This window comes from Salvelinus alpinus, chromosome 28, assembly GCF_045679555.1.
Source record: "Salvelinus alpinus chromosome 28, SLU_Salpinus.1, whole genome shotgun sequence".
NCBI classification, from domain to species: Eukaryota; Metazoa; Chordata; class Actinopteri; order Salmoniformes; family Salmonidae; genus Salvelinus; species Salvelinus alpinus.
The window spans coordinates 33,077,264-33,101,326 of NC_092113.1; the positions used below are offsets into that span (position 1 = coordinate 33,077,264).

The following is a 24,063-nucleotide window of genomic DNA, read 5'->3' on the forward strand; positions in this document are numbered from 1 at the left end:
ATGTAGCCTAGCCCATAGGCCTATATGTTTTAATAAGGTCAGTATCACACCTCATGTAGTCCAGCCCATAGGCCTCTATGTTTTAATAAGGTCAGTATCACACCTCATGTAGCCTAGCCCATAGGCCTATATGTTTTAATAAGGTCAGTATCACACCTCATGTAGCCTTGCCCATAGGCCTATATGTTTTAATAAGGTCAGTATCACACCTCATGTAGCCTAGCCCATAGGCCTATATGTTTTAATAAGGTCAGTATCACACCTCATGTAGCCTAGCCCATAGGCCTATATGTTTTAATAAGGTCAGTATCACACCTCATGTAGCCTAGCCCATAGGCCTATATGTTTTAATAAGGTCAGTATCACACCTCATGTAGCCTAGCCCATAGGCCTATATGTTTTAATAAGGTCAGTATCACACCTCATGTAGCCTAGCCCATAGGCCTATATGTTTTAATAAGGTCAGTATCACACCTCATGTAGCCTAGCCCATAGGCCTATATGTTTTAATAAGGTCAGTATCACACCTCATGTAGTTCAGCCCATAGGCCTATATGTTTAAATAAGGTCAGTATCACACCTCATGTAGCCTTGCCCATAGGCCTATATGTTTTAATAAGGTCAGTATCACACCTCATGTAGCCTTGCCCATAGGCCTATATGTTTTAATAAGGTCAGTATCACACCTCATGTAGCCTAGCCCATAGGCCTATATGTTTTAATAAGGTTAGTATCACACCTCATGTAGCCTAGCCCATAGGCCTATATGTTTAAATAAGGTTAGTATCACACCTCATGTAGTCCAGCCCATAGGCCTCTATGTTTTAATAAGGTCAGTATCACACCTCATGTAGCCTAGCCCATAGGCCTATATGTTTAAATAAGGTCAGCATCACACCTCATGTAGTCCAGCCCATAGGCCTATATGTTTAAATAAGGTCAGCATCACACCTCATGTAGTCCAGCCCATAGGCCTATATGTTTTAATAAGGTCAGCATCACACCTCATGTAGCCTAGCCCATAGGCCTATATGTTTAAATAAGGTCAGCATCACACCTCATGTAGTCCAGCCCATAGGCCTATATGTTTAAATAAGGTCAGCATCACACCTCATGTAGTCTAGCCCATAGGCCTATATGTTTAAATAAGGTCAGCATCACACCTCATGTAGTCTAGCCCATAGGCCTATATGTTTAAATAAGGTCAGCATCACACCTCATGTAGTCCAGCCCATAGGCCTATATGTTTAAATAAGGTCAGCATCACACCTCATGTAGTCTAGCCCATAGGCCTATATGTTTAAATAAGGTCAGCATCACACCTCATGTAGTCTAGCCCATAGGCCTATATGTTTAAATAAGGTCAGCATCACACCTCATGTAGTCCAGCCCATAGGCCTATATGTTTAAATAAGGTCAGCATCACACCTCATGTAGTCTAGCCCATAGGCCTATATGTTTAAATAAGGTCAGCATCACACCTCATGTAGTCTAGCCCATAGGCCTATATGTTTAAATAAGGTCAGTATCACACCTCATGTAGTCTAGCCCATAGGCCTATATGTTTAAATAAGGTCAGCATCACACCTCATGTAGTCTAGCCCATAGGCCTACAGTGGGGCAAAAAAGTATTTAGTCAGCCACCAATTGTGCAAGTTCTCCCACTTAAAAAGATGAGAGAGGCCTGTCATTTTCATCATATGTATACTTCAACTATGACAGACAAAATGAGAAAAAGAAATCCAGAAAATCACCTTGTAGGATTTTTATTGAATTTATTTGCAAATTATGGTGGAAAATAAGTATTTGGTCACCTACAAACAAGCAAGATTTCTGTCTCTCACAGACCTGTAACTTCTTCTTTAAGAGGCTCTCTCGTTACTTGTATTAATGGCACCTGTTTGAACTTGTTATCAGTATAAAAGACACCTGGCCACAACCTCAAACAGTCACACTCCAAACTCCACTATGGCCAAGACCAAAGAGCTGTCAAAGGACACCAGAAACAAAATTGTAGACCTGCACCAGGCTGGGAAGACTGAATCTGCAATAGGTAAGCAGCTTGGTTTGAAGAAATCAACTGTGGGAGCAATTATTAGGAAATGGAAGACATACAAGACCACTGATAATCTCCCTCGATCTGGGGCTCCACGCAAGATCTCACCCCGTGGGGTCAAAATGATCACAAGAACGGTGAGCAAAAATCCCAGAACCACACGGGGGAACCTAGTGAATGACCTGCAGAGAGCTGGGACCAAAGTAACAAAGCCTACCATCAGTAACACACTACGCCGCCAGGGACTCAAATCCTGCAGTGCCAGACGTGTCCCCCTGCTTAAGCCAGTACATGTCCAGGCCCGTCTGAAGTTTGCTAGAGAGCATTTGGATGATCCAGAAGAAGATTGGGAGAATGTCATATGGTCAGATGAAACCAAAATATAACTTTTTGGTAAAAACTCAACTCGTCGTGTTTGGAGGACAAAGAATGCTGAGTTGCATCCAAAGAACACCATTCCTACTGTGAAGCATGGGGGTGTAAACATCATGCTTTGGGGCTGTTTTTCTGCAAAGGTACCAGGACGACTGATCCGTGTAAAGGAAAGAATGAATGGGGCCATGTATCGTGAGATTTTGAGTGAAAACCTCCTTCCATCAGCAAGGGCATTGAAGATTAAACGTGGCTGGGTCTTTCAGCATGACAATGATCCCAAACACACCGCCCGGGCAACGAAGGAGTGGCTTCGTAAGAAGCATTTCAAGTTCCTGGAGTGGCCTAGCCAGTCTCCAGATCTCAACCCCATAGAAAATCTTTGGAGGGAGTTGAAAGTCCGTGTTGCCCAGCAACAGCCCAAAAACATCACTGCTCTAGAGGAGATCTGCATGGAGGAATGGACCAAAATACCAGCAACAGTGTGTGAAAACCTTGTGAAGACTTACAGAAAATGTTTGACCTCTGTCATTGCCAACAAAGGGTATATAACAAAGTATTGAGATAAACTTTTGTTATTGACCAAATACTTATTTTCCACCATAATTTGCAAATAAATTCATAAACAATCCTACAATGTGATTTTCTGGATTTTCTTTTCTCATTTTGTCTGTCATAGTTGAAGTGTACCTATGATGAAAATTACAGGCCTCTCTCATCTTTTTAAGTGGGAGAACTTGCACAATTGGTGGCTGACTAAATACTTTTTTGCCCCACTGTATATGTTTTAATAAGGTCAGTATCACACCTCATGTAGTATAGCCCATAGGCCTATATGTATTGATAAGGTTTGTATCACAGCTAAAGTGGCCAAATAACTTTTTTTTAATGAAGCACATTAATCCGCTTGACAAGGGGTGTAGAGTCTGACTGGCATATATAAGCAGCGCGTGAGTGTCTAGTTTGAGGAAGATCATTTACCATAAAAATGCACCTTTATAATAAAAGTATTACATACATAATTGCATTTGCGGTCACTTTTGATAATGGTGTTTCCCGCTAATGGAACATTCACACATTCACACCTCACACTACCATGTGAGCATTGCTGAGCTTATAATGTGAAGAAATAGCCTAATAGTTCATCAAGGTAAACGTTCTGATCTGTTGCGTCAGCCACATTGCATAAAAAAGGTTTGTATTAATTTGGAATCTATCGCATCCCACAACTGTCCCAGACTATGTTTGAAATATTTATTTCTCGCACAGAATAGAATAGGTTGACTTTTGTATTATGGGGGATAGTAGATTGACGGGCTAGTGCTTTTTCTGTTTGTTAGACCTACTCATCTTGTTGGCTGAAAAAAGTAAATATGGACAGTTCTTCCAATATCTTCAATATGCACCATTGAATTGGATAAGGACGCGCTCAGTTGCGTCCCGGATGTGTCTGTCTTCACTTGTAGTCTGTGAGAAAGAGCCGACGGAGAGCCTTGTGAGTGAGACACTTCGGATACGGCAGTACACTCAGGGAGAAGGGCACAACGCAGCACTCCGGGCCCCAAAAGGCATGGATGTTTTTAGGGTGCATTACGGCCACAAAGGGAATGCCGCCGTGAAATTCGAGGCATTATCAAGTGCTTGTCAAATTGTGAATGAGAGACTACTGGAGTGTGTACAGCCTGCGCAGAAAACAAAGCAGAGATCATGCCTTTCAAGCCACTTTTTTCAAATCATCATTAGTCTCATGATGCAGCCTTACAATGTTACAAATCAAAACATACAGGCCAATGTTTGTAGAACAACTAAAGTTACATCAATAACTCTAAAATAAGCATATAGGAGTACCTATTTCTTTGTTAACCGCTCAAATCAAATATAATCTAATTTTATTTGTCACATACACATGGTTAGCAGATGTTAATGCGAGTGTAGCTAAATGCTTGTGCTTCTAGTTCCGACAATGCAGTAATAACCAACGAGTAATCTAACCTAACAATTTCACAACTACCTAATACACACAAGTGTAAAGGAATGAAGAATATGTACATAAAAATATATGAATGAGTGATGGTACAGAACGGCATAGGCAAGATGCAGTAGATGGTATCGAGTACAGTATATACATATGACATGAGTAATGTAGGGTATGTAAACATTATATAAAGTGGCATTGTTTAAAGTGGCTAGTGATACATTTATTACATCAAGATGGCAAGATGCAGTAGATGGTATAGAGTACAGTATATACATATGACATGAGTAATGTAGGTTATGTAAACATTATATGAAGTGGCATTGTTTAAAGTGGCTGGTGATACATTTTTCATCCATTTTTACATTATTAAAGTGGCTGGAGTTGAGTCAGTATGTTGGCAGCAGCCACTCAATGTTAGTGGTGGCTGTTTAACAGTCTGATGGCCTTGAGATAGAAGCTGTTTTTCGGTCTCTCGGTCCCTGCTTTGATGCACCTGTACTGACCTCGCCTTCTGGATGATAGCGGGGTGAACAGGCAGTGGCTCGGGTGGTTGTTGTCCTTGATGATCTTTATGGCCTTTCTGTGACATCGGGTGGTGTAGGTGTCCTGGAGGGCAGGTAGTTTGCCCCCGGTGATGCGTTGTGCAGACCTCACTACCCTCTGGAGAGCCTTACGGTTGTGGGCGGAGCAGTTGCCGTACCAGGCGGTGATACAGCCCGACAGGATGCTCTCGATTGTGCATCTGTAAAAGTTGTGTTTTTGGTGACAAGCCGAATATCTTCAGCCTCCTGAGGTTGAAGAGGAGCTGCTGTGCCTTCTTCACCACGCTGTCTGTGTGGGTGGACCATTTCAGTTTGTCCGTGATGTGTACGCCGAGGAACTTAAAACTTACTACCCTCTCCACTACTGTCCCGTCGATGTGGATAGGGGGGTGCTCCCTCTGCTGTTTCCTGAAGTCCACGATCATCTCATTTGTTTTGTTGACGTTGAGTGTGAGGTTATTTTCCTGACACCACACTCCGAGGGCCCTCACCTCCTCCCTGTAGGCTGTCTCGTCTTTGTTGGTAATCAAGCCTACCACTGTAGTGTCGTCTGCAAACTTGATGATTGAGTTGGAGGCGTGCATGGCCACGCAGTCATGGGTGAACAGGGAGTACAGGAGAGGGCTCAGAACGCACCCTTGTGGGGCCACAGTGTTGAGGATCAGCGGGGTGGAGATGTTGTTACCTACCCTCATCACCTGGGAGCAGCCCGACAGGAAGTCTAGTACCCAGTTGCACAGGGCGGGGTCGAGACCCAGGGTCTCGAGCTTGATGACGAGTTTGGAGGGTACTATGGTGTTAAATGCTGAGCTGTAGTCGATGAACAGCATTCTCACATAGGTATTCCTCTTGTCCAGATGGGTTAGGGCAGTGTGCAGTGTGGTTGCGATTGCGTCGTCTGTGGACCTATTGGTTGCGGTAAGCAAAGTGGAGTGGGTCTAGGGTGTCAGGTAGGGTGGAGGTGATATGGTCCTTGACTAGACTCTCAAAGCACTTCATGATGACGGAAGGGAGTGCTATGGGGCGGTAGTCGTTTAGCTCAGTTGCCTTAGCTTTCTTGGGAACAGGAACAATGGTGGCCCTCTTGAAGCATGTGGGAACAGCAGACTGGGATAAGGATTGATTGAATATGTCCGTAAACACACCAGCCAGCTGGTCTGCGCATGCTCTGAGGACCCAGCTGGGGATGCTGTCTGGGCCTGCAGCCTTGCGAGGGTTAACACGTTTAAATGTTTTACTCACGTCGGCTGCAGTGAAGGAGAGTCCGCAGGTTTTGGTATCGGGCCCTGTCAGTGGCACTGTATTGTCCTCAAAGCGAGCAAAGAAGTTGTTTAGTCTGTCTGGGAGCAAGACATCCTGGTCCGCGACGGGGCTGGTTTTCTTTTTGTAATCCGGGATTGACTGTAGACCCTGCCACATACCTCTTGTTTCTGAGCCGTTGAATTGCGACTCTACTTTGTGTTTATACTGACGCTTAGCTTGTTTGATTGCCTTGCAGAGGGAATAGCTACACTGTTTGTATTCGGTCATGTTTCCGGTCACCTTGCCCTGATTAAAAGCAGTGGTTCACACTTTCAGTTTTGCGTGAATGCTGCCATCAATCCACGGTTTCTGGTTTGGGAATGTTTTAATAGTTGCTATGGGTACGACATCGCCAATGCACTTGCTAATAAACTCGCTCACCGAATCAGCGTATTCGTCAATGTTGTTGTTTGACGCAATGCGGAACATATCCCAGTCCATGTGATCGAAGCAATCTTGAAGCGTGGAATCAGATTGGTCGGACCAGCGTTGAACAGACCTGAGCGCGGGAGCTTCCTGTTTTAGTTTCTGTCTATAGGCTGGGAGCAACAAAATGGAGTCGTGTCAGCTTTACCGAAAGGAGGGCGGGGGAGGGCCTTATATGCGTCGCGGAAGTTAGAATAACAATGATCCAGGGTTTTACCAACCCTGGTTGCACAATCGATATGCTGATAGAATTTATGGAGTCTTGTTTTCGGATTAGCCTTGTTAAAATCCCCAGCTACAATGAATGCAGCCTCAGGATATGTGGTTTCCAGTTTACATAGAGTCAAATGAAGTTCGTTCAGGGCTATCGATTTGTCTGCTTGGGGGTGAATATATGCGGCTGTGATTATAATCGAAGAGAATTCTCTTCGTAGATAATGCGGTCGACATTTGATTGTGAGGAATTCTAAGTCAAGTGAACAGAAGGACTTGAGTTCCTGTATGTTGTTATGATCACACCACGTCTTGTTAATCATAAGGCATACCCCCCGCCCTTCTTCTTACCAGAAAGATGCTTGTTTCTGTTGGCGCGATGCGTGAAGAAACCAGCTGGCTGTACTGACTCCGATAGCGTGTCTCGAGTGAGCCATGTTTCCGTGAAGCAAAGAACGTTACAGTCTCTTATGTCTCTCTGGAATGCTACCCTTGCTCGGATTTCATCTACCTTGTTGTCAAGAGACTGGACATTGGCGAGTAGTATGCTCGGGAGCGGTGCGCGATGTGCCCGTCTCCGGAGCCTGACCAGAAGACCGCTTCGTCTGCCCCTTTTACGGCGTCGTTGTTTTGGTTCGCCGGCTGGGATCCGATCCATTGTTCTGGGTGGTAGGCAAAACAGAGGATCCGCTTCGGGAAAGACATATTCCTGGTCGTAATGATGTTGAGTTGACGTTGCTCTTATATCCAATAGTTCCTCCCAACTGTATGTAATAAAACCTAAGATTACCTGGGGTACCAATGTAAGAAATAACACGTAAAAAAACAAAATACTGCATAGTTTCCTAGGAACGCGAAGCGAGGCGGCCATATCTGTCGGCGCCGGAGATCACAGAATAGCCGCATGTGCGCTCCCTCAAATAATTTGGAGAAAATATTTATATTTTATTCAGCTTTGTTTAATTGTATTCTTTATACTATAAAATAATGTAAAATAATGCCAACGAATTATATCTTGTCTGCTAAATGAACTAGTGTAGCCCACAGCCATTTGGCATAGCCACATCAGGACCTACCATAAGGACAATTCAGAGTATGCTATATTTTTCTTCTGAAATAGACTACATTTTTTTCATATCAAGCTTCTTTAGACCGGTCTAAAATAAATAATGGATTTATTGTAAAGGTGTAGGCTATATTATATGTATTTAAAATGGCTTGTAGGCTATGTGTGAAAGCTAGGATATGCTAAATGTGTTTGTGTTAATTTAAGGGTCAATCACCATGAGACTGACAGTTATTTGCTTGACAATCACCAGCTGACTACATTTTGTGACCACCGCAGCCCTAAACCCGATCCACCTGGCACACAATCAAACCCTGAAAGTATCTGAATCAGATCTGGTGGATGAACTATTGTTAGCATTTTCCTGTAGATGTGTGCTGTACTGCACCTCTTTGAAGTTGTCGAAGGCAGAGAGTATGATCTCATGGCCTCCTCTAACCAGACACACCGCAGCCAGCAGCTCCAGAACCAGGGCTTTAGTCCTGTAGACAAAACAGAAAACAAACTGTATTCCACCTGTATGTGGTTCACGTACACCACACTATGGCTTTGATACATTTAATCTTTAAAGATATGTCATCTCTCCATCAACTGTATACATTCAAAACACTTGGTAAAGCACTGCATGAAGACATGTAATCCATAAATCCATACTTTGTTGTTTAACACCCACATAGAAGCAGGATAGCAGGGGCTGGTCGTGGCTCTAGCAGAACTTATGCTAAAAGAGGTCATTATGAAGGGATCAGCTCCCACGCTATAACACTGTAATCCCCTCTATACTAAACATTCCTCTAACACACTGGATGTATAACAGGCCTTCGTCCCAAATGGCACCCTATTCCCTACATTGTACACTACTTTTTTACCAGCGCCCTATTGGCCCTTCTCAAAAGTAGTGCACTAAATAAGGAATAGGGTGCAATTTTGGATGCAAATCATGCCTTTGCCAGATGGGAGCCCCCCCCCCCCCCCCCCCCCAACTTCACAAAGAAGCCGATGGGAGCCAAGCCCCCCCCCCCCCCCCAACTTCACAGAGAAGCCGATGGGAGCCCCCCCCAACTTCACAGAGAAGCCGATGGGAGCCCCCCGCCCCCCGTGGAGAAGGAGAGGTGTATCATATGAACAGGCTGATCAAATGTTTCACCTTTTGCCTGACCTACACCTTGACCTACAACCTGACCCACCCTTAATACTCTCAAGCTGTGGAGGTGGCCTGAGTTATTACCTTGACTTCTTATTGTGGGTCAGACTTGTGCATACAAGGACTGCCTCCTTGCTTGGCTCATCCTCACTTGTGACAAGGGTTCTCTCTGCACTATCTTGGTTTGTATAAGAATCTTTCTAAGAATCTTTCATAATGGCTATTCTCAAGCTAAGGAGGCAGGGCCGGGCCTGAGTTCTGCTCACCTCGAGTTCCTATTGTTCAGACTGAGGGCTATTTCGTTGACTGCGTGTGCGTGCGACATGACCAGGTTGAAGCCATACTGGAGAGAGAGGAAATAGAGATAAAACCAGATGTGGTCAAACAGAAGAATACTCTCCTCTGTGGCGGCTCATACAGGAAACGTCACACACATCTACAGCAGACTCAGCAGACAGCAGACTCTTAAATAGAAAATTAGGCTGCATATGCCCTTTCCATTTGTTTTGTAATGAGAGAGAATAGTGATTTGTGGTTATACTGTATATTGGTGACAGGGTGTTGCTTTGATAGTGGATATCCCCAGTCAGTACCTGGTAGTTCATTATGGCTCGCAAGCACATGATGCAAACGTGCACGTCGTCCTTCTGGCTCACGAGTCGTGAGTTCTTGATGGTTTTGCTGTTCGGTGCTGTGCCATAGCTGCAACAGAGGGCAAAGGTCAACAACAACATGTTTTTATTCAATGTTTAGTTATCATACTACAACAACAACAACCACAACAACAACGTATGATTCCACTTCATTCTTCTTGGTTGATCTAAACAGTCAGAGCCCATCTTCATTGTGTGTTCATATTGTTTTTTGTTGTTGTGACATCTTGATTTGGAACAGCAGGAAGTGAGGTATAAATGAGGCTCAGTGCTGTACAATATCTGGCAGCCATGTGACTGTATCTACTGGGTTTGTGCTCTACCACCACCAAGCTCAAAGTGAATCACAGAGGGGTTTTGGCAGAGTAGAGGGATCCGAAATGGCCTATGTGGTTACTGATGCCTTCTGGGTGGTTTCCTGACACCTGTTTGTCCCCAGGCTTATGTCTGCTCATCACAGAGCAGTCTATCCTCCACATCCTCTCATCTTTCTGTCTCTCTCTTTTCTCGCCTATATCTTTTCTGCTTCTGCTTTTTGAAACAGAGTCTCCTGGGTCTCCTCTCTCTGGCTTGATGTGCTCACTGGATGAAGAATCACAGGGCAGACGGCCCACATGTGGAGCTCAGAACAGCTGGGCCTAATCTGTCCATGACAGAACAGTGGAACACATCTGGATGGAGGAAGACCATCAAACATGGAAGGAAATGCACAGTGCAGACGGCCAAAAAACAACCATTCTGTCTCCGTCTCTGTCCCTGTAACAGCAGACAGATTAACCCACAACTCCCTGAAGTGAGTTCAGGAGTGACGACACATCACTTATCATCTTATCCTATCACATCCTCTCCAGACCCAGAACGCTCAACATCATGCCACCACCATCATCATCATCATCATCATCATCATAGCAGAGGACTAGCTGACATGCTAACATATGTTTGGATGGCTACCTGATATGCTAACATGCTAACATACGTCAGGGCCAAGGGTTAGTGGAGCAAGGCACAGTAACAGCAGCAATACAGTAGCAGACGATACGTACCGGAGAACAGACTGGCGAGCAGAGCGGACCAGCGTGTTGCAGAAAGGCTGAGTGCTGCCCTGATGCAGATCCTCTATAGACCTACTCCAGGACTTAGACTTGTCCAGGGAAATCTCCTCCCCCATCTCCAGACCCTCAAAACTCAACCTGGGCCACGGACGGACAGACAAGCAGACAGACGGGTAGACACAGACAGAAAGACAGGCAGGCAAACAGACAGACAGACAGACAGACAGACAGACAGACAGACAGACAGACAGACAGACAGACAGACAGACAGACAGACAGACAGACAGACAGACAGACAGACAGACAGACAGACAGACAGACAGACAGACAGACAGACAGACAGACAGGCAGACAGACAGGCAGATGGGCAGAAGGGGGTCGAGGTAGATTAGGTTAGACATGCAGCTTGGTAAAAGGTCAAAGGTTATGTTATACAGTAGAACTGCACAGCTAAGCTTAGTGCAACACAGAGGCTCAGTCATTCCCATTCAGGTCCATAATATGCCAGTATGACAGTATAAAAGCACAGACTTGGCTCACAATCAAGTCCAACCTATTTATTCCTTGTGTCACTACTTCTATTTTATGTAATTTTTTGATCTTTATCTTATGGAAAAAGACCCATAAGCTATGTTCCCTTTAAGCTGCGCCACAGTAGCCCTGAGACTGCAGAAATATCAGCCCACAGAGACAAGCACGAGAGTCGAGATTCTACCGCTGGCCAATCGGATGGCTCAGATGACCGTGTCTTCAGTAACGTAGCAGGCATTAAGAAAAAGCTACAGCAAAGTTGATACTGTGAGATTTCAAAACGTTTAAAACAAGACTAGAAAGAGACTGTCAACGAATACAGTAAAGATCTGCTGTTTTTATGAGTGAGTTCATGTTTAAGTTCTTACTCGGCACTGTCAACACTTTGTATTCAACACTTTGTATTCAGCGCTTTTATAAGACATAAAATGTGTGTTCTTCCTATTTCCACACAGCACTACAACAAGCACTGCAGCAGTAATGAATTAGTAGGAAGGTCTATCTTTAGGCTAGTGTTGATGTTATTATTACCGGCTTGGGTCTTTTTTAATATCGAGGAATAATATTTATCTGTTCATAGGAGTAAACACATGAATTTGTGCATGAGGCAGAAATAATGCCGTGTGACTCGAGATTGGCCATCAGCTGGAAGACCGTCCCTTTTTGGTCAGTGTCAGTGGAGGAAAGGGAGACTGGAGGGATGTTGACAGGTGGACCCTCAGTCTGCTGCTCTCTCCCTCTGCTGAGACTGAACATCAGATACAGGCACCATCAGCCCAGTAAAATAAAAAGCAAATAATTTAAATGTATACTCACTCAGCTGTGCCTCACAAGTAATACAACAACGGATCTGTTACCGGTGTGATCATATAGCCTACCTCAAATTTAGAAATACTGTATAATTTATGAAAAATTCCTGAACAGCAATGTATTGGCAGGGCAATTCAAGCAAAGCCAATATGTGGAGATAATGTATTGGGCCTATAGCTTACTGCACAAACCTAATTTCTACAGTACTGTTTTATTGGTTAATGTTGCATAGGCTTACATTTTGACTCAAAGTGATCTTGACTCAGAAAATGTTGGTGACCACTGTTCTCGAGTTTTCCCTGTTAACACTATCAACGTTTCCCTTTACTGAGGCAATTGTGACATGCAATATTAGCCGCTTTCAATACCACGTACCGAAATACAACGAACTATGCAACAGATTTTGTTGTAGGCAGAAAGCATCAGAGTAGGATTCTATTGCATTGACGCACACCACTCAGCCCGTACTCTACACAGACCAGTGTGGCATAAACAATCAGAGCTGCAGTAGACCTATATGCAAATAGATCATTGCCATATATGGATCTGTGCCATTTATTTTGAACTGGACTGTGTTTACAGCATGTGCGGTTGTGAGTAGATGTGCTTGCTTTGAGATCAAAGTGAGAGCTGCATGTAGCCATGTGTGCACATTTTGTTCATATCCTTTGCTAGTTATTGAGTTATTTGCCCAGTTATAGATAATTTGTTGTCAGCAATAGGGGAATGATTGCTTCCTACAAGAGCACACAACATATACATTTATAGATGTCTTTGAAACGCGAGTGAGGCAAAAAGCTTTTTTTTGTCTTAAAGGGGCAGTGTTGTATTTTGAGACAGGCTTGAATAAGCTAAGCAGCCAATTAGCAGAGGGTAGCATAATTTGTCTGATTCTCTGTCATAATGGTATGGGAATAATAATGCATTTTATTTTGTAAAGTGGTTTCTTGCATCAAACAACACAACAACATGTTCAGTGACCTCCTTGTCTGAAGGACAAGTGGATAAACAGCTTAATGTCAAGCCCTGCAGGTTTTTTTGAAAGTCTCATGGAATTTAGGCCTACAATGAACACCACACATTGGCTGCTACTGTAGGCCGAGTGATAGAACAGCTATTTCCATGTTTTGATAGTAGGCCACCGGTAGGCCTACAGTATGATCACATGTGACTCATTTCAGGAAACTAGGCGTATGTCGCACGTCGCTACTTGACAGGTGAGGCATTTGAACGTCAACTCTTTTTAAATCAAAATGTGTTTTTGGGCAGAAATGCCTTCTGGAACATGTGAACTTTCATGTGCCTTAATAACAATTTTTTTGCCATCTGTAAATATGAATACAATTGTTAAATTACAAGCCTAGTCAGTTTAGACATGGAAAAGGTCGGGGAACCTTCCTGCTAGCCATGATTGGCTGAGATAATGGATGTGCTGGACATGCCGAGATATGAGTTTGGATTGGTCTGCCATGTAGCACGCTTCTGTCGATAACATGAGCTGGTCAGTATGTGTAGGTAATCCTTTCTAACATGGCTTTTTATAAAAAGAAAGATAAAAAAAAGATATCATGAAGTAAAACTGTAAAAGTGTTGCAATCCACTTTCAGGAGGACCGAGTTTTGAAATTAGTGGAATGCCCGGTGGAATTAGAGTATGATAGCTAAGGAGATGGAGAAAGTTCTGGCATTTGATTGCAAATATGCAGAGGGAGTCGAAAAGAGAACACACAGAAGACTGTTGTATAAAACACCTGTCTCTGGATTACATCTTCAAACTAAGGGCAACCGTGCCATCCGTGACAGAGAGGGAGAAGCATCCATCCATGTATATGGGTAAGAGAGTCTAGCTAGCTACATTTTCAGATATTATACATTTCAATTTTTTTCTGAAATTTGTTTTCATAAAGCTTACTGTTAGCTAGCTAGCTAACGTTAGCTGGCTGGCTCGCTAGCTAATGTTACGTGTATGATCTGTGTAGTAATATTGTTTGTATCTCAGAGCCATTTGCATTGCTAGCTATGGCCTAATGCTAGCTAGCTAGCTAACATTGAACATGGTTGGTTAGCTACCTGCAGATTCCTGCAGGGTAGTAACATTATGATTTGGGATTATGGATTATACCAAAGTCAAATTAGGATATAATGTTAGGCCAACGAGACAGTGTCCAAGTTCTAAAATTCTCAGGTAGAATTTCTTGTTTTTACTTGAAGAACGAGAAAAAAACATCAATAGTGCTGTTTGTCCTTCTTGAGATGCCGTAGCAGGTATACACTTCCTCAAAATAGTCATAATTAATTAAGATAACTCAAGAAATCTATAATTAATTTTGACGTTTTTGCTGAGGAGGTCTTAGTCACGCAATTTTACATCTAACTGAGATGTTTGGTGCAGTATTTCTTAAGTGAAAAAAATTGCATGAAACCGAGTCGTCTCTTGTTGAATGACAACAAACACTTCATTGGAGAATCCCCGACGAAGGGGCGTAGACTTCGGCTACCGAACTTCGGTATGCCTCAGGAAAAAATGTTGTGCGCACGAATAACTGTTTAAACACTGCCGCAGACCAAAAGGAAAATAAGAAAAAAATCTCTAAATGTCGTCATGATAGACTGTATGCACAAACTGTTTCGAACTGGGAAGCATGCACACAGCTTTAGTCTACACCTGCTGTTTACGAAGCGTGCAACAAATAACATTTGATTTGAACCACTCATTCAGTATGCAGCATATGAGGCATACAAGCACACCCAGGCACATTCAAAGATACACAATGCTATATGGAATCCATCCAGTGTGCTATTGCCCATTCTTACAGGCACAAGAGTGTGTCCGTAGCTCCTACCTGTTTGTATCAACACTTCTTGGATCCAGTGCCAATCTGGTTAGGTAGCTAACTACTTCCAGTCTCTTCTGAAGATATGCTGAGCTTAGCTTAGGTTGTGTGTACTCACATGACAGCACACTGAGCAAAGGACAGGTACTCCACCAGGATATCAAGACCCCTGTTCTCATCGTTGAGGAACTCCCGGACCCACCTGGGTGACATGGAGAGTGAGGTTAGCAGGGTAGAATATTCAGGAGCCCGCACACCCTTAGGAACAGACAGGAAGGAGGAAGGAGAGAAGAACAGAGAGGAACAGAGGGGAAGGAGAGGAACAGAGAGGTACAGAGAGGAAGGAGAGAAGAACAGTCCCGATATTTAATCTGCCTTCCCCCTTACGCTTCGAACACACCGACAGCGTCATTGTGCTAAATGGTCCGCAGCATCATCTGGATATGTGTGTAACAACAGTTCAACATTCACCTTCTGCTACCATTTCTGTCAACTCGTCTACATATACAGTTTGATGCATACGTTCGATAAATCCAACCTGTGCACCATATAGAACGCACTGCAACTACCTCTGCAAAGCAATACTGCAAAGCAAACGCAGCGTTTCATTGGAAATTAATGTAATTCTTGTGTATCAAAATGCAATGGCGCTGTCTGTGTGTTCGAAGCGTTAGCCTCAAGACCCCTGCTCCCCCCTTAGGAAACCACAGAAGAGTAGAATTGGGGTAAAAGGTTCCAAAAATAGCCACAATATTTTGGTTAGGGATGTAACTGGGACAGGGGACTGTTTAGTTACAAAATAACCTGGAGAGCCAATGGTGAGGCAGAAAGGAAGGCCCATTGACCCTGTGTGAGGGAGAGAGAGAGAAGGGAGGGAGAGAGAGAGAAGGGAGGGAGGGAGGGAGGGAGGGAGCGAGGGAGCGAGGGAGGGAGGGAGGGAGGGAGGGAGGGAGGGAGGGAGGGAGGGAGGGAGGGAGGGAGGGAGAGAGAAGGGAGGGAGAGAGAAGGGAGGGAGGGAGAGAGAGAGGGGTGAGAGACAGTGATGCAGCTTAAGCCCCACCCTCTTCAACATATATATCAACGAATTGGTGAAGGCACTAGAATGGTCTGCAGCACCCGGTCTCACCCTAATAGAATCTGAAGTCAAATGTCTACTGTTTGCTGATGATCTGATGCTTCTGTCCCCAAACAAGGAGGGCCTACAGCAGCACCTAGATCTTCTGCACAGATTCTGTCAGACCTGGGCCCTGACAGTAAATCTCAGTAAGACAAAAAGAATGATGTTCCAAAAAAGGTCCAGTTCCCAGGACCACAAATACAAATTCCATCTAGACACCGTTGCCCTAGAGCACACAAAAAACTATACATACCTCGGCCTAAACATCAGCGCCAGAGGTAACTTCCACAAAGCTGTGGAAGCTGTGGAAGTTATCTGTTATCTTCTTGCCTTCTTGAAGGAACATAAAATTCGACATTCCAATTAGGATCTGGCTAAAAATACTTGAATCAGATATAGAACCCATTGCCCTTTATGGTTGTGAGGTCTGGGGTCCGCTCACCAACCAAGAATTCACAAAATGGGACAAACACCAAATTGAGACTCTGCATGCAAAATTCTGCAAAAATATCCAGAATTAGGCCGATAAACGCTAATTATCAAAATCCAGAAAAGAGACGTTAAATTCTACAACCACCTAAAAGGAAGCGATTCCCAAACCTTCCATAAAAAAGCCCTCACCTACAGAGAGATGACCCTGGAGAAGAGTCCCCTAAGCAAGCTGGTCCTGGGGCTCTGTTCACAAACACAAACACACCCCACAGAGCCCCAGGACAGCAACACATTTAGACCCAACCAAATCATGAGAAAACAAAAAAGATAATTACTTGACACGTTGGAAAGAATTAACATAAAAACAGAGCAAACTAGAATGCTATTTGGCCCTAAACAGAGAGTACACAGTGGCAGAATACCTGACCACCGTGACTGACCCAAATTTAAGGAAAGCTTTGACTATGTACAGACTCAGTGAGCATAGCCTTGCTATTGATAGAGTTTGCTGTAGGAAGACCTGGCTCTCAAGAGAAGACAGGCTATGTGCACACTGCCCACAAAATTAGGTCGAAACTGAGCTGCACTTCCTAACTTCCTGCCAAATGTATGACCATGTTAGAGACACATATTTCCCTCAGATTACACAGACCCACAAAGAATTCAAAAACAAATCCAATTTTAATAAACTCCCGTATCTACTGGGTGAAATACCACAGTGTGCCATCACAGTAGCAAGATGTGTGACCTGTTGCCACAAGAAAAGATCAACCAGTGAAGAACAAACACCATTGTAAATACAACCCATATTTATGTTTATTTATTTTCTCTTTTGTACTTTAACCATTTGCACATTGTTGCAACACTTGTATGAGTGTAATATTTACTGGTCACTTTTTATTGTTTATTTAACTTTTGTTTATTATCTACTTCACTTGCTTTGGCAATGTAAACATATGTTTCCCATGCCAATAAACCCTCTTAAATTGAAATTGAATTGAGAGAGGTGAGCAAAGAAACAGGGAAAGAGAGAGAAGCAGTGAGATTGGGTGTAGGGAGGAGTAAAGAGCAGGAGGGGGTGAGTAAAGGGGAGAAGGGGGAGGAGTAAAGGGGAGGAGAAGGAGGCACGCTTGATCAGTTTCCTGTCTACCAGCCCCCCTCCCTCTCTCTCCCCTCGCTTCCCCTCCCTCCCTCTCTCCCCTCGCTTCCCCTCCCTCCCTCTCTCCCCTCCCTCCCTCTCTCCCACCGCTTCCCCTCCCTCCCTCTCTCTTTCTTCCTCCCTTCCCCTCTCTACCTCTCTTCCCCTTTCTCCCATCTCTTGCCCTCCCTCCCCCCTTCTTTTCCTGTCCAACCAGATGCTTTTTCAGATTGTTTTGGCAATCTGAGGAATAACATGTCGTAGAGGGGCCAGGATTCGGAGACAAGCAACAAACAGGGCTCTGTTCCACTGACTCTATTCTGCCCACTAAACTACAGCCTCTGTCTGAAAATAGCATCCCTATTCTTTTACTATGTCTTTCTGGGAAAAACTTTAGAACACAAGACTTGTATTGATGAGGTAAAAATGTAATAGGTCTTACTCTTGGAGCCACGCCCTGAATACAATGACAGATCACAAATCATATTTTAGTTTGATTTAAAGGACATCTCTAACTCACACCCATCAGAGGTACAGTAAGTATCTGTCTGATGTCTGATTAGGACAGTTAACCAGTGTGTTAGGATGACAGAGAGGAGGGAGGGGCTGAGAGAAGGTTTCTCCAAACTGAGTATTTTCGTATGTATGAATTTGTGTACGTGTGCGTATGTGCGCATGCCTGCCTGCATGTGTGTGTGTCCGTGCTGCATGTCCGTGCGTGCTTGCACGTGTGTGTGTTTTTCACAGGGTTCATCGTTGGTCGGCCATGCTTCCTGTCCCTCTGGTGTACACAACTAAGCTTCCTTTCCTAGCAGTACAGTACAATGACTACCATCGGAGCATTGTGAAGAGGAAGACTGGGGAGACTGGGGAGGCTGGGGAAACTGGGGAGGCTGGGGAGAATGGGGAGACTGTGGAGGCTGGGGAGACTGGGGAGACTGGGGAGACTGTGGAGGCTGGGGAGGCTGGGGGAGACTGGGGAGGCTGGGGAGGCTGGGGAGGCTTGGGGAGACTGGGGAGACTGGGGAGGCTGGGGAGGCTGGGTAGACTGGGGAGACTGGGGAGGCTGGGGAGACTGGGGAGGCTGGCAGGACAAAACAATAGGAATTAAAAGTGATCTGGGTGCCAGAGCTTATGTCGATCAGGGCAGCAGGAAAACAAGCTGTAGGTCCCTTGGACAGGAAGAGGAAGAGGACAGAAAGGCCCTTTATTTCTTAAAGGGGAAAAGAACGGTCATTCTGAAAGAGGAGATCATGGAATTGTTTCTTAAAGGGGATAATAATAATGGAGATAATTTCCCATCAGCCTTCATTTCCGTAGTAGCCAGTATTCTTCTAGCTGTCCCCCGCCCCAGGAGTAACATTATAGCACTACATTGAGGAATTAGGACAAGTCACATCAATCTCTGGTGAATATCATGTAAAAAGGGACTGTAGTGTTGGTGATCTAATGTACTCTGACTCTCATTGAAGAGAAGAGAAAAGAAGAGGAGAGGAGAGGGTGGAGAATAGATCATCACCCTATGTGATTGGTCCTCAGTGATATCTCCAGTTCCCTCAGAACCTTAGTGGATTCCTGGACCCGCCTTCGGAACTTCTTGCGTGTGACTCCTGGGTCTAAGTAGCCCCGTAGCTTTGAGATGTAGGTGTGGGGAGGGTTCTTCACCTGAAACCGTTCCTAATATAACACACCGGGAAGAGGGAGGACAGAGTGAGCAGTGCAACGTAAAAGGTTTCTAATCATCATGAAGTGAAAACTAAACCTACACTGGAAAAATACATGTTTCTATCAAACCTATTAACATTGCTTCATAGCTATTGGTTTCTGAATAGAATAGACGTGTGGGTTTGTAGAGGTGTAGTTGTGGGCTTGTAGAGGTGTAGTTGTGGGCTTGTAGAGGTGTAGTTGTGGGTTTGTAGAAGTGTAGTTGTGGGCTTGTAGAGGTGTAGTTGTGGGTTTGTAGAAGTGTAGTTGTGGGTTTGTAGAGGTGTAGTTGTGGGTTTGTAGAGGTGTAGTTGTGGGTTTGTAGAGGTGTAGTTGTGGGTTTGTAGAGGTGTAGTTGTGGGTTTGTAGAGGTGTAGTTGTGGGCTTGTAGAGGTGTAGCTGTGGGTTTGTAGAGGTGTAGTTGTGGGTTTGTAGAAGTGTAGTTGTGGGCTTGTAGAGGTGTAGTTGTGGGTTTGTAGAAGTGTAGTTGTGGGCTTGTAGCGGTGTAGTTGTGGGTTTGTAGAGGTGTAGTTGTGGGTTTGTAGAAGTGTAGTTGTGGGCTTGTAGAGGTGTAGTTGTGGGTTTGTAGAGGTGTAGTTGTGGGTTTGTAGAGGTGTCGGTGTGGGTTTGTAGAGGTGTAGTTGTGGGCTTGTAGAGGTGTAGTTGTGGGCTTGTAGAGGTGTAGTTGTGGGTTTGTAGAGGTGTAGTTGTGGGCTTGTAGAGGTGTAGTTGTGGGCTTGTAGAGGTGTAGGTGTGGCTTTGTAGAGGTGTAGTTGTGTGTTTGTAGAGGTGTAGTTGTGGGTTTTTAGAGGTGTAGTTGTGGGTTTGTAGAGATGTAGTTGTGGGCTTGTAAAGGTGTAGTTGTGGGTTTGTAGAGGTGTAGTTGTGGGCTTGTAGAGGTGTAGTTGTGGGTTTGTAGAGGTGTAGTTGTGGGTTTGTAGAGGTGTAGTTGTGGGTTTGTAGAGATGTAGTTGTGGGCTTGTAAAGGTGTTGTTGTGGGTTTGTAGAGGTGTAGTTGTGGGTTTGTAGAGGTGTAGTTGTGGGTTTGTAGAGGTGTAGTTGTGGGTTTGTAGAGGTGTAGTTGTGGGTTTGTAGAGATGTAGTTGTGGGCTTGTAAAGGTGTTGTTGTGGGTTTGTAGAGGTGTAGTTGTGGGTTTGTAGAGGTGTAGTTGTGGGTTTGTAGAGGTGTAGTTGTGGGTTTGTAGAGGTGTAGTTGTGGGCTTGTAGAGGTGTAGGTGTGGGTTTGTAGAGGTGTAGTTGTGGGTTTGTAGAGGTGTCGTTGTGGGTTTGTAGAGGTGTAGTTGTGGGTTTGTAGAGGTGTAGTTGTGGGTTTGTAGAGGTGTAGGTGTGGGTTTGTAGAGGTGTAGTTGTGGGTTTGTAGAAGTGTAAGTGTGGGTGTGGGTTTGTAGAGGTGTAGTTGTGGGTTTGTAGAGGTGTAGATGTGGGTTTGTAGAGGTGTAGTTGTGGGTTTGTAGAGGTGTAGGTGTGGGTTTGTATAGGTGTAGTTGTGGGTTTGTAGAGGTGTAGGTGTGGGTTTGTAGAGGTGTAGTTGTGGGTTTGTAGAGGTGTAGGTGTGGGTTTGTAGAGGTGTAGTTGTGGGTTTGTAGATGTGTAGTTGTGGGCTTGTAGAGGTGTAGGTGTGGGTTTGTAGAGGTGTAGTTGTGGGTTTGTAGAGGTGTGGGTGTGGGTTTGTAGAGGTGTAGTTGTGGGCTTGTAGAGGTGTAGTTGTGGGCTTGTAGAGGTGTAGTTGTGGGTTTGTAGAAGTGTAGTTGTGGGTTTGTAGAGGTGTAGTTGTGGGTTTGTAGAGGTGTAGTTGTGGGTTTGTAGAGGTGTAGTTGTGGGTTTGTAGAGGTGTAGTTGTGGGTTTGTAGAGGTGTAGTTGTGGGCTTGTAGAGGTGTAGTTGTGGGTTTGTAGAGGTGTAGTTGTGGGTTTGTAGAAGTGTAGTTGTGGGCTTGTAGAGGTGTAGTTGTGGGTTTGTAGAGGTGTAGTTGTGGGTTTGTAGAGGTGTCGGTGTGGGTTTGTAGAGGTGTAGTTGTGGGCTTGTAGAGGTGTAGTTGTGGGCTTGTAGAGGTGTAGTTGTGGGTTTGTAGAGGTGTAGTTGTGGGCTTGTAGAGGTGTAGTTGTGGGCTTGTAGAGGTGTAGGTGTGGTTTTGTAGAGGTGTAGTTGTGTGTTTGTAGAGGTGTAGTTGTGGGTTTGTAGAGGTGTAGTTGTGGGTTTGTAGAGGTGTAGTTGTGGGTTTGTAGAAGTGTAGTTGTGGGCTTGTAGAGGTGTAGTTGTGGGTTTGTAGAGGTGTAGTTGTGGGTTTGTAGAGGTGTCGGTGTGGGTTTGTAGAGGTGTAGTTGTGGGCTTGTAGAGGTGTAGTTGTGGGCTTGTAGAGGTGTAGTTGTGGGTTTGTAGAGGTGTAGTTGTGGGCTTGTAGAGGTGTAGTTGTGGGCTTGTAGAGGTGTAGGTGTGGCTTTGTAGAGGTGTAGTTGTGTGTTTGTAGAGGTGTAGTTGTGGGTTTTTAGAGGTGTAGTTGTGGGTTTGTAGAGATGTAGTTGTGGGCTTGTAAAGGTGTAGTTGTGGGTTTGTAGAGGTGTAGTTGTGGGCTTGTAGAGGTGTAGTTGTGGGTTTGTAGAGGTGTAGTTGTGGGTTTGTAGAGGTGTAGTTGTGGGTTTGTAGAGATGTAGTTGTGGGCTTGTAAAGGTGTTGTTGTGGGTTTGTAGAGGTGTAGTTGTGGGTTTGTAGAGGTGTAGTTGTGGGTTTGTAGAGGTGTAGTTGTGGGTTTGTAGAGGTGTAGTTGTGGGTTTGTAGAGGTGTAGTTGTGGGCTTGTAGAGGTGTAGGTGTGGGTTTGTAGAGGTGTAGTTGTGGGTTTGTAGAGGTGTCGTTGTGGGTTTGTAGAGGTGTAGTTGTGGGTTTGTAGAGGTGTAGTTGTGGGTTTGTAGAGGTGTAGGTGTGGGTTTGTAGAGGTGTAGTTGTGGGTTTGTAGAAGTGTAAGTGTGGGTGTGGGTTTGTAGAGGTGTAGTTGTGGGTTTGTAGAGGTGTAGATGTGGGTTTGTAGAGGTGTAGTTGTGGGTTTGTAGAGGTGTAGGTGTGGGTTTGTATAGGTGTAGTTGTGGGTTTGTAGAGGTGTAGGTGTGGGTTTGTAGAGGTGTAGTTGTGGGTTTGTAGAGGTGTAGGTGTGGGTTTGTAGAGGTGTAGTTGTGGGTTTGTAGATGTGTAGTTGTGGGCTTGTAGAGGTGTAGGTGTGGGTTTGTAGAGGTGTAGTTGTGGGTTTGTAGAGGTGTGGGTGTGGGTTTGTAGAGGTGTAGTTGTGGGCTTGTAGAGGTGTAGTTGTGGGCTTGTAGAGGTGTAGTTGTGGGTTTGTAGAAGTGTAGTTGTGGGTTTGTAGAGGTGTAGTTGTGGGTTTGTAGAGGTGTAGTTGTGGGTTTGTAGAGGTGTAGTTGTGGGTTTGTAGAGGTGTAGTTGTGGGTTTGTAGAGGTGTAGTTGTGGGCTTGTAGAGGTGTAGTTGTGGGTTTGTAGATGTGTAGTTGTGGGTTTGTAGAAGTGTAGTTGTGGGCTTGTAGAGGTGTAGTTGTGGGTTTGTAGAGGTGTAGTTGTGGGTTTGTAGAGGTGTCGGTGTGGGTTTGTAGAGGTGTAGTTGTGGGCTTGTAGAGGTGTAGTTGTGGGCTTGTAGAGGTGTAGTTGTGGGTTTGTAGAGGTGTAGTTGTGGGCTTGTAGAGGTGTAGTTGTGGGCTTGTAGAGGTGTAGGTGTGGTTTTGTAGAGGTGTAGTTGTGTGTTTGTAGAGGTGTAGTTGTGGGTTTGTAGAGGTGTAGTTGTGGGTTTGTAGAGATGTAGTTGTGGGCTTGTAAAGGTGTAGTTGTGGGTTTGTAGAGGTGTAGTTGTGGGCTTGTAGAGGTGTAGTTGTGTGTTTGTAGAGGTGTAGTTGTGGGTTTGTAGAGGTGTAGTTGTGGGTTTGTAGAGATGTAGTTGTGGGCTTGTAAAGGTGTTGTTGTGGGTTTGTAGAGGTGTAGTTGTGGGTTTGTAGAGGTGTAGTTGTGGGTTTGTAGAGGTGTAGTTGTGGGTTTGTAGAGGTGTAGTTGTGGGCTTGTAGAGGTGTAGGTGTGGGTTTGTAGAGGTGTAGTTGTGGGTTTGTAGAGGTGTCGTTGTGGGTTTGTAGAGGTGTAGTTGTGGGTTTGTAGAGGTGTAGTTGTGGGTTTGTAGAGGTGTAGGTGTGGGTTTGTAGAGGTGTAGTTGTGGGTTTGTAGAAGTGTAAATGTGGGTGTGGGTTTGTAGAGGTGTAGTTGTGGGTTTGTAGAGGTGTAGATGTGGGTTTGTAGAGGTGTAGTTGTGGATTTGTAGAGGTGTAGGTGTGGGTTTGTATAGGTGTAGTTGTGGGTTTGTAGAGGTGTAGGTGTGGGTTTGTAGAGGTGTAGTTGTGGGTTTGTAGAGGTGTAGGTGTGGGTTTGTAGAGGTGTAGGTGTGGGTTTGTAGAGGTGTAGTTGTGGGTTTGTAGATGTGTAGTTGTGGGCTTGTAGAGGTGTAGGTGTGGGTTTGTAGAGGTGTAGTTGTGGGTTTGTAGAGGTGTGGGTGTGGGTTTGTAGAGGTGAAGTTGTGGGTTTGTAGAGGTGTAGGTGTGGGTTTGTAGAGGTGTAGTTGTGGGTTTGTAGAGGTGTAGGTGTGGGTTTGTAGAGGTGTAGTTGTGGGTTTGTAGAGGTGTAGTTGTGGGTT

General features: G+C 44.7%; 1 protein-coding gene and 1 long non-coding RNA gene across 6 annotated transcripts in view; one reads left to right on the forward strand and one right to left on the reverse strand.

Moving 5' to 3' along the window:
• Window positions 1-24,063, reverse strand: part of LOC139558003 (formin-like protein 3) — a 90,100-nt gene that overhangs the window by 26,713 nt on the left and 39,324 nt on the right. For 4 of the 5 annotated variants that reach the window (XM_071373373.1, XM_071373374.1, XM_071373372.1 and 1 more), the window contains exons 3-8: window positions 19,185-19,342; window positions 15,097-15,180; window positions 10,796-10,942; window positions 9,693-9,801; window positions 9,366-9,442; window positions 8,344-8,437 (exon numbers count right to left, since the gene is read on the reverse strand). In XM_071373373.1, coding sequence (XP_071229474.1) covers window positions 8,344-8,437; window positions 9,366-9,442; window positions 9,693-9,801; window positions 10,796-10,942; window positions 15,097-15,180; window positions 19,185-19,342 — 669 coding nt within the window. The remainder of the gene's footprint in view (window positions 1-8,343; window positions 8,438-9,365; window positions 9,443-9,692; window positions 9,802-10,795; window positions 10,943-15,096; window positions 15,181-19,184; window positions 19,343-24,063) is intronic. The other variant, XM_071373375.1, reaches the window with a different exon arrangement.
• LOC139558004 (uncharacterized) overlaps window positions 1-24,063 on the forward strand; it is a 68,190-nt gene that overhangs the window by 24,267 nt on the left and 19,860 nt on the right. The gene's annotated exons all lie outside the window — the stretch shown is intronic.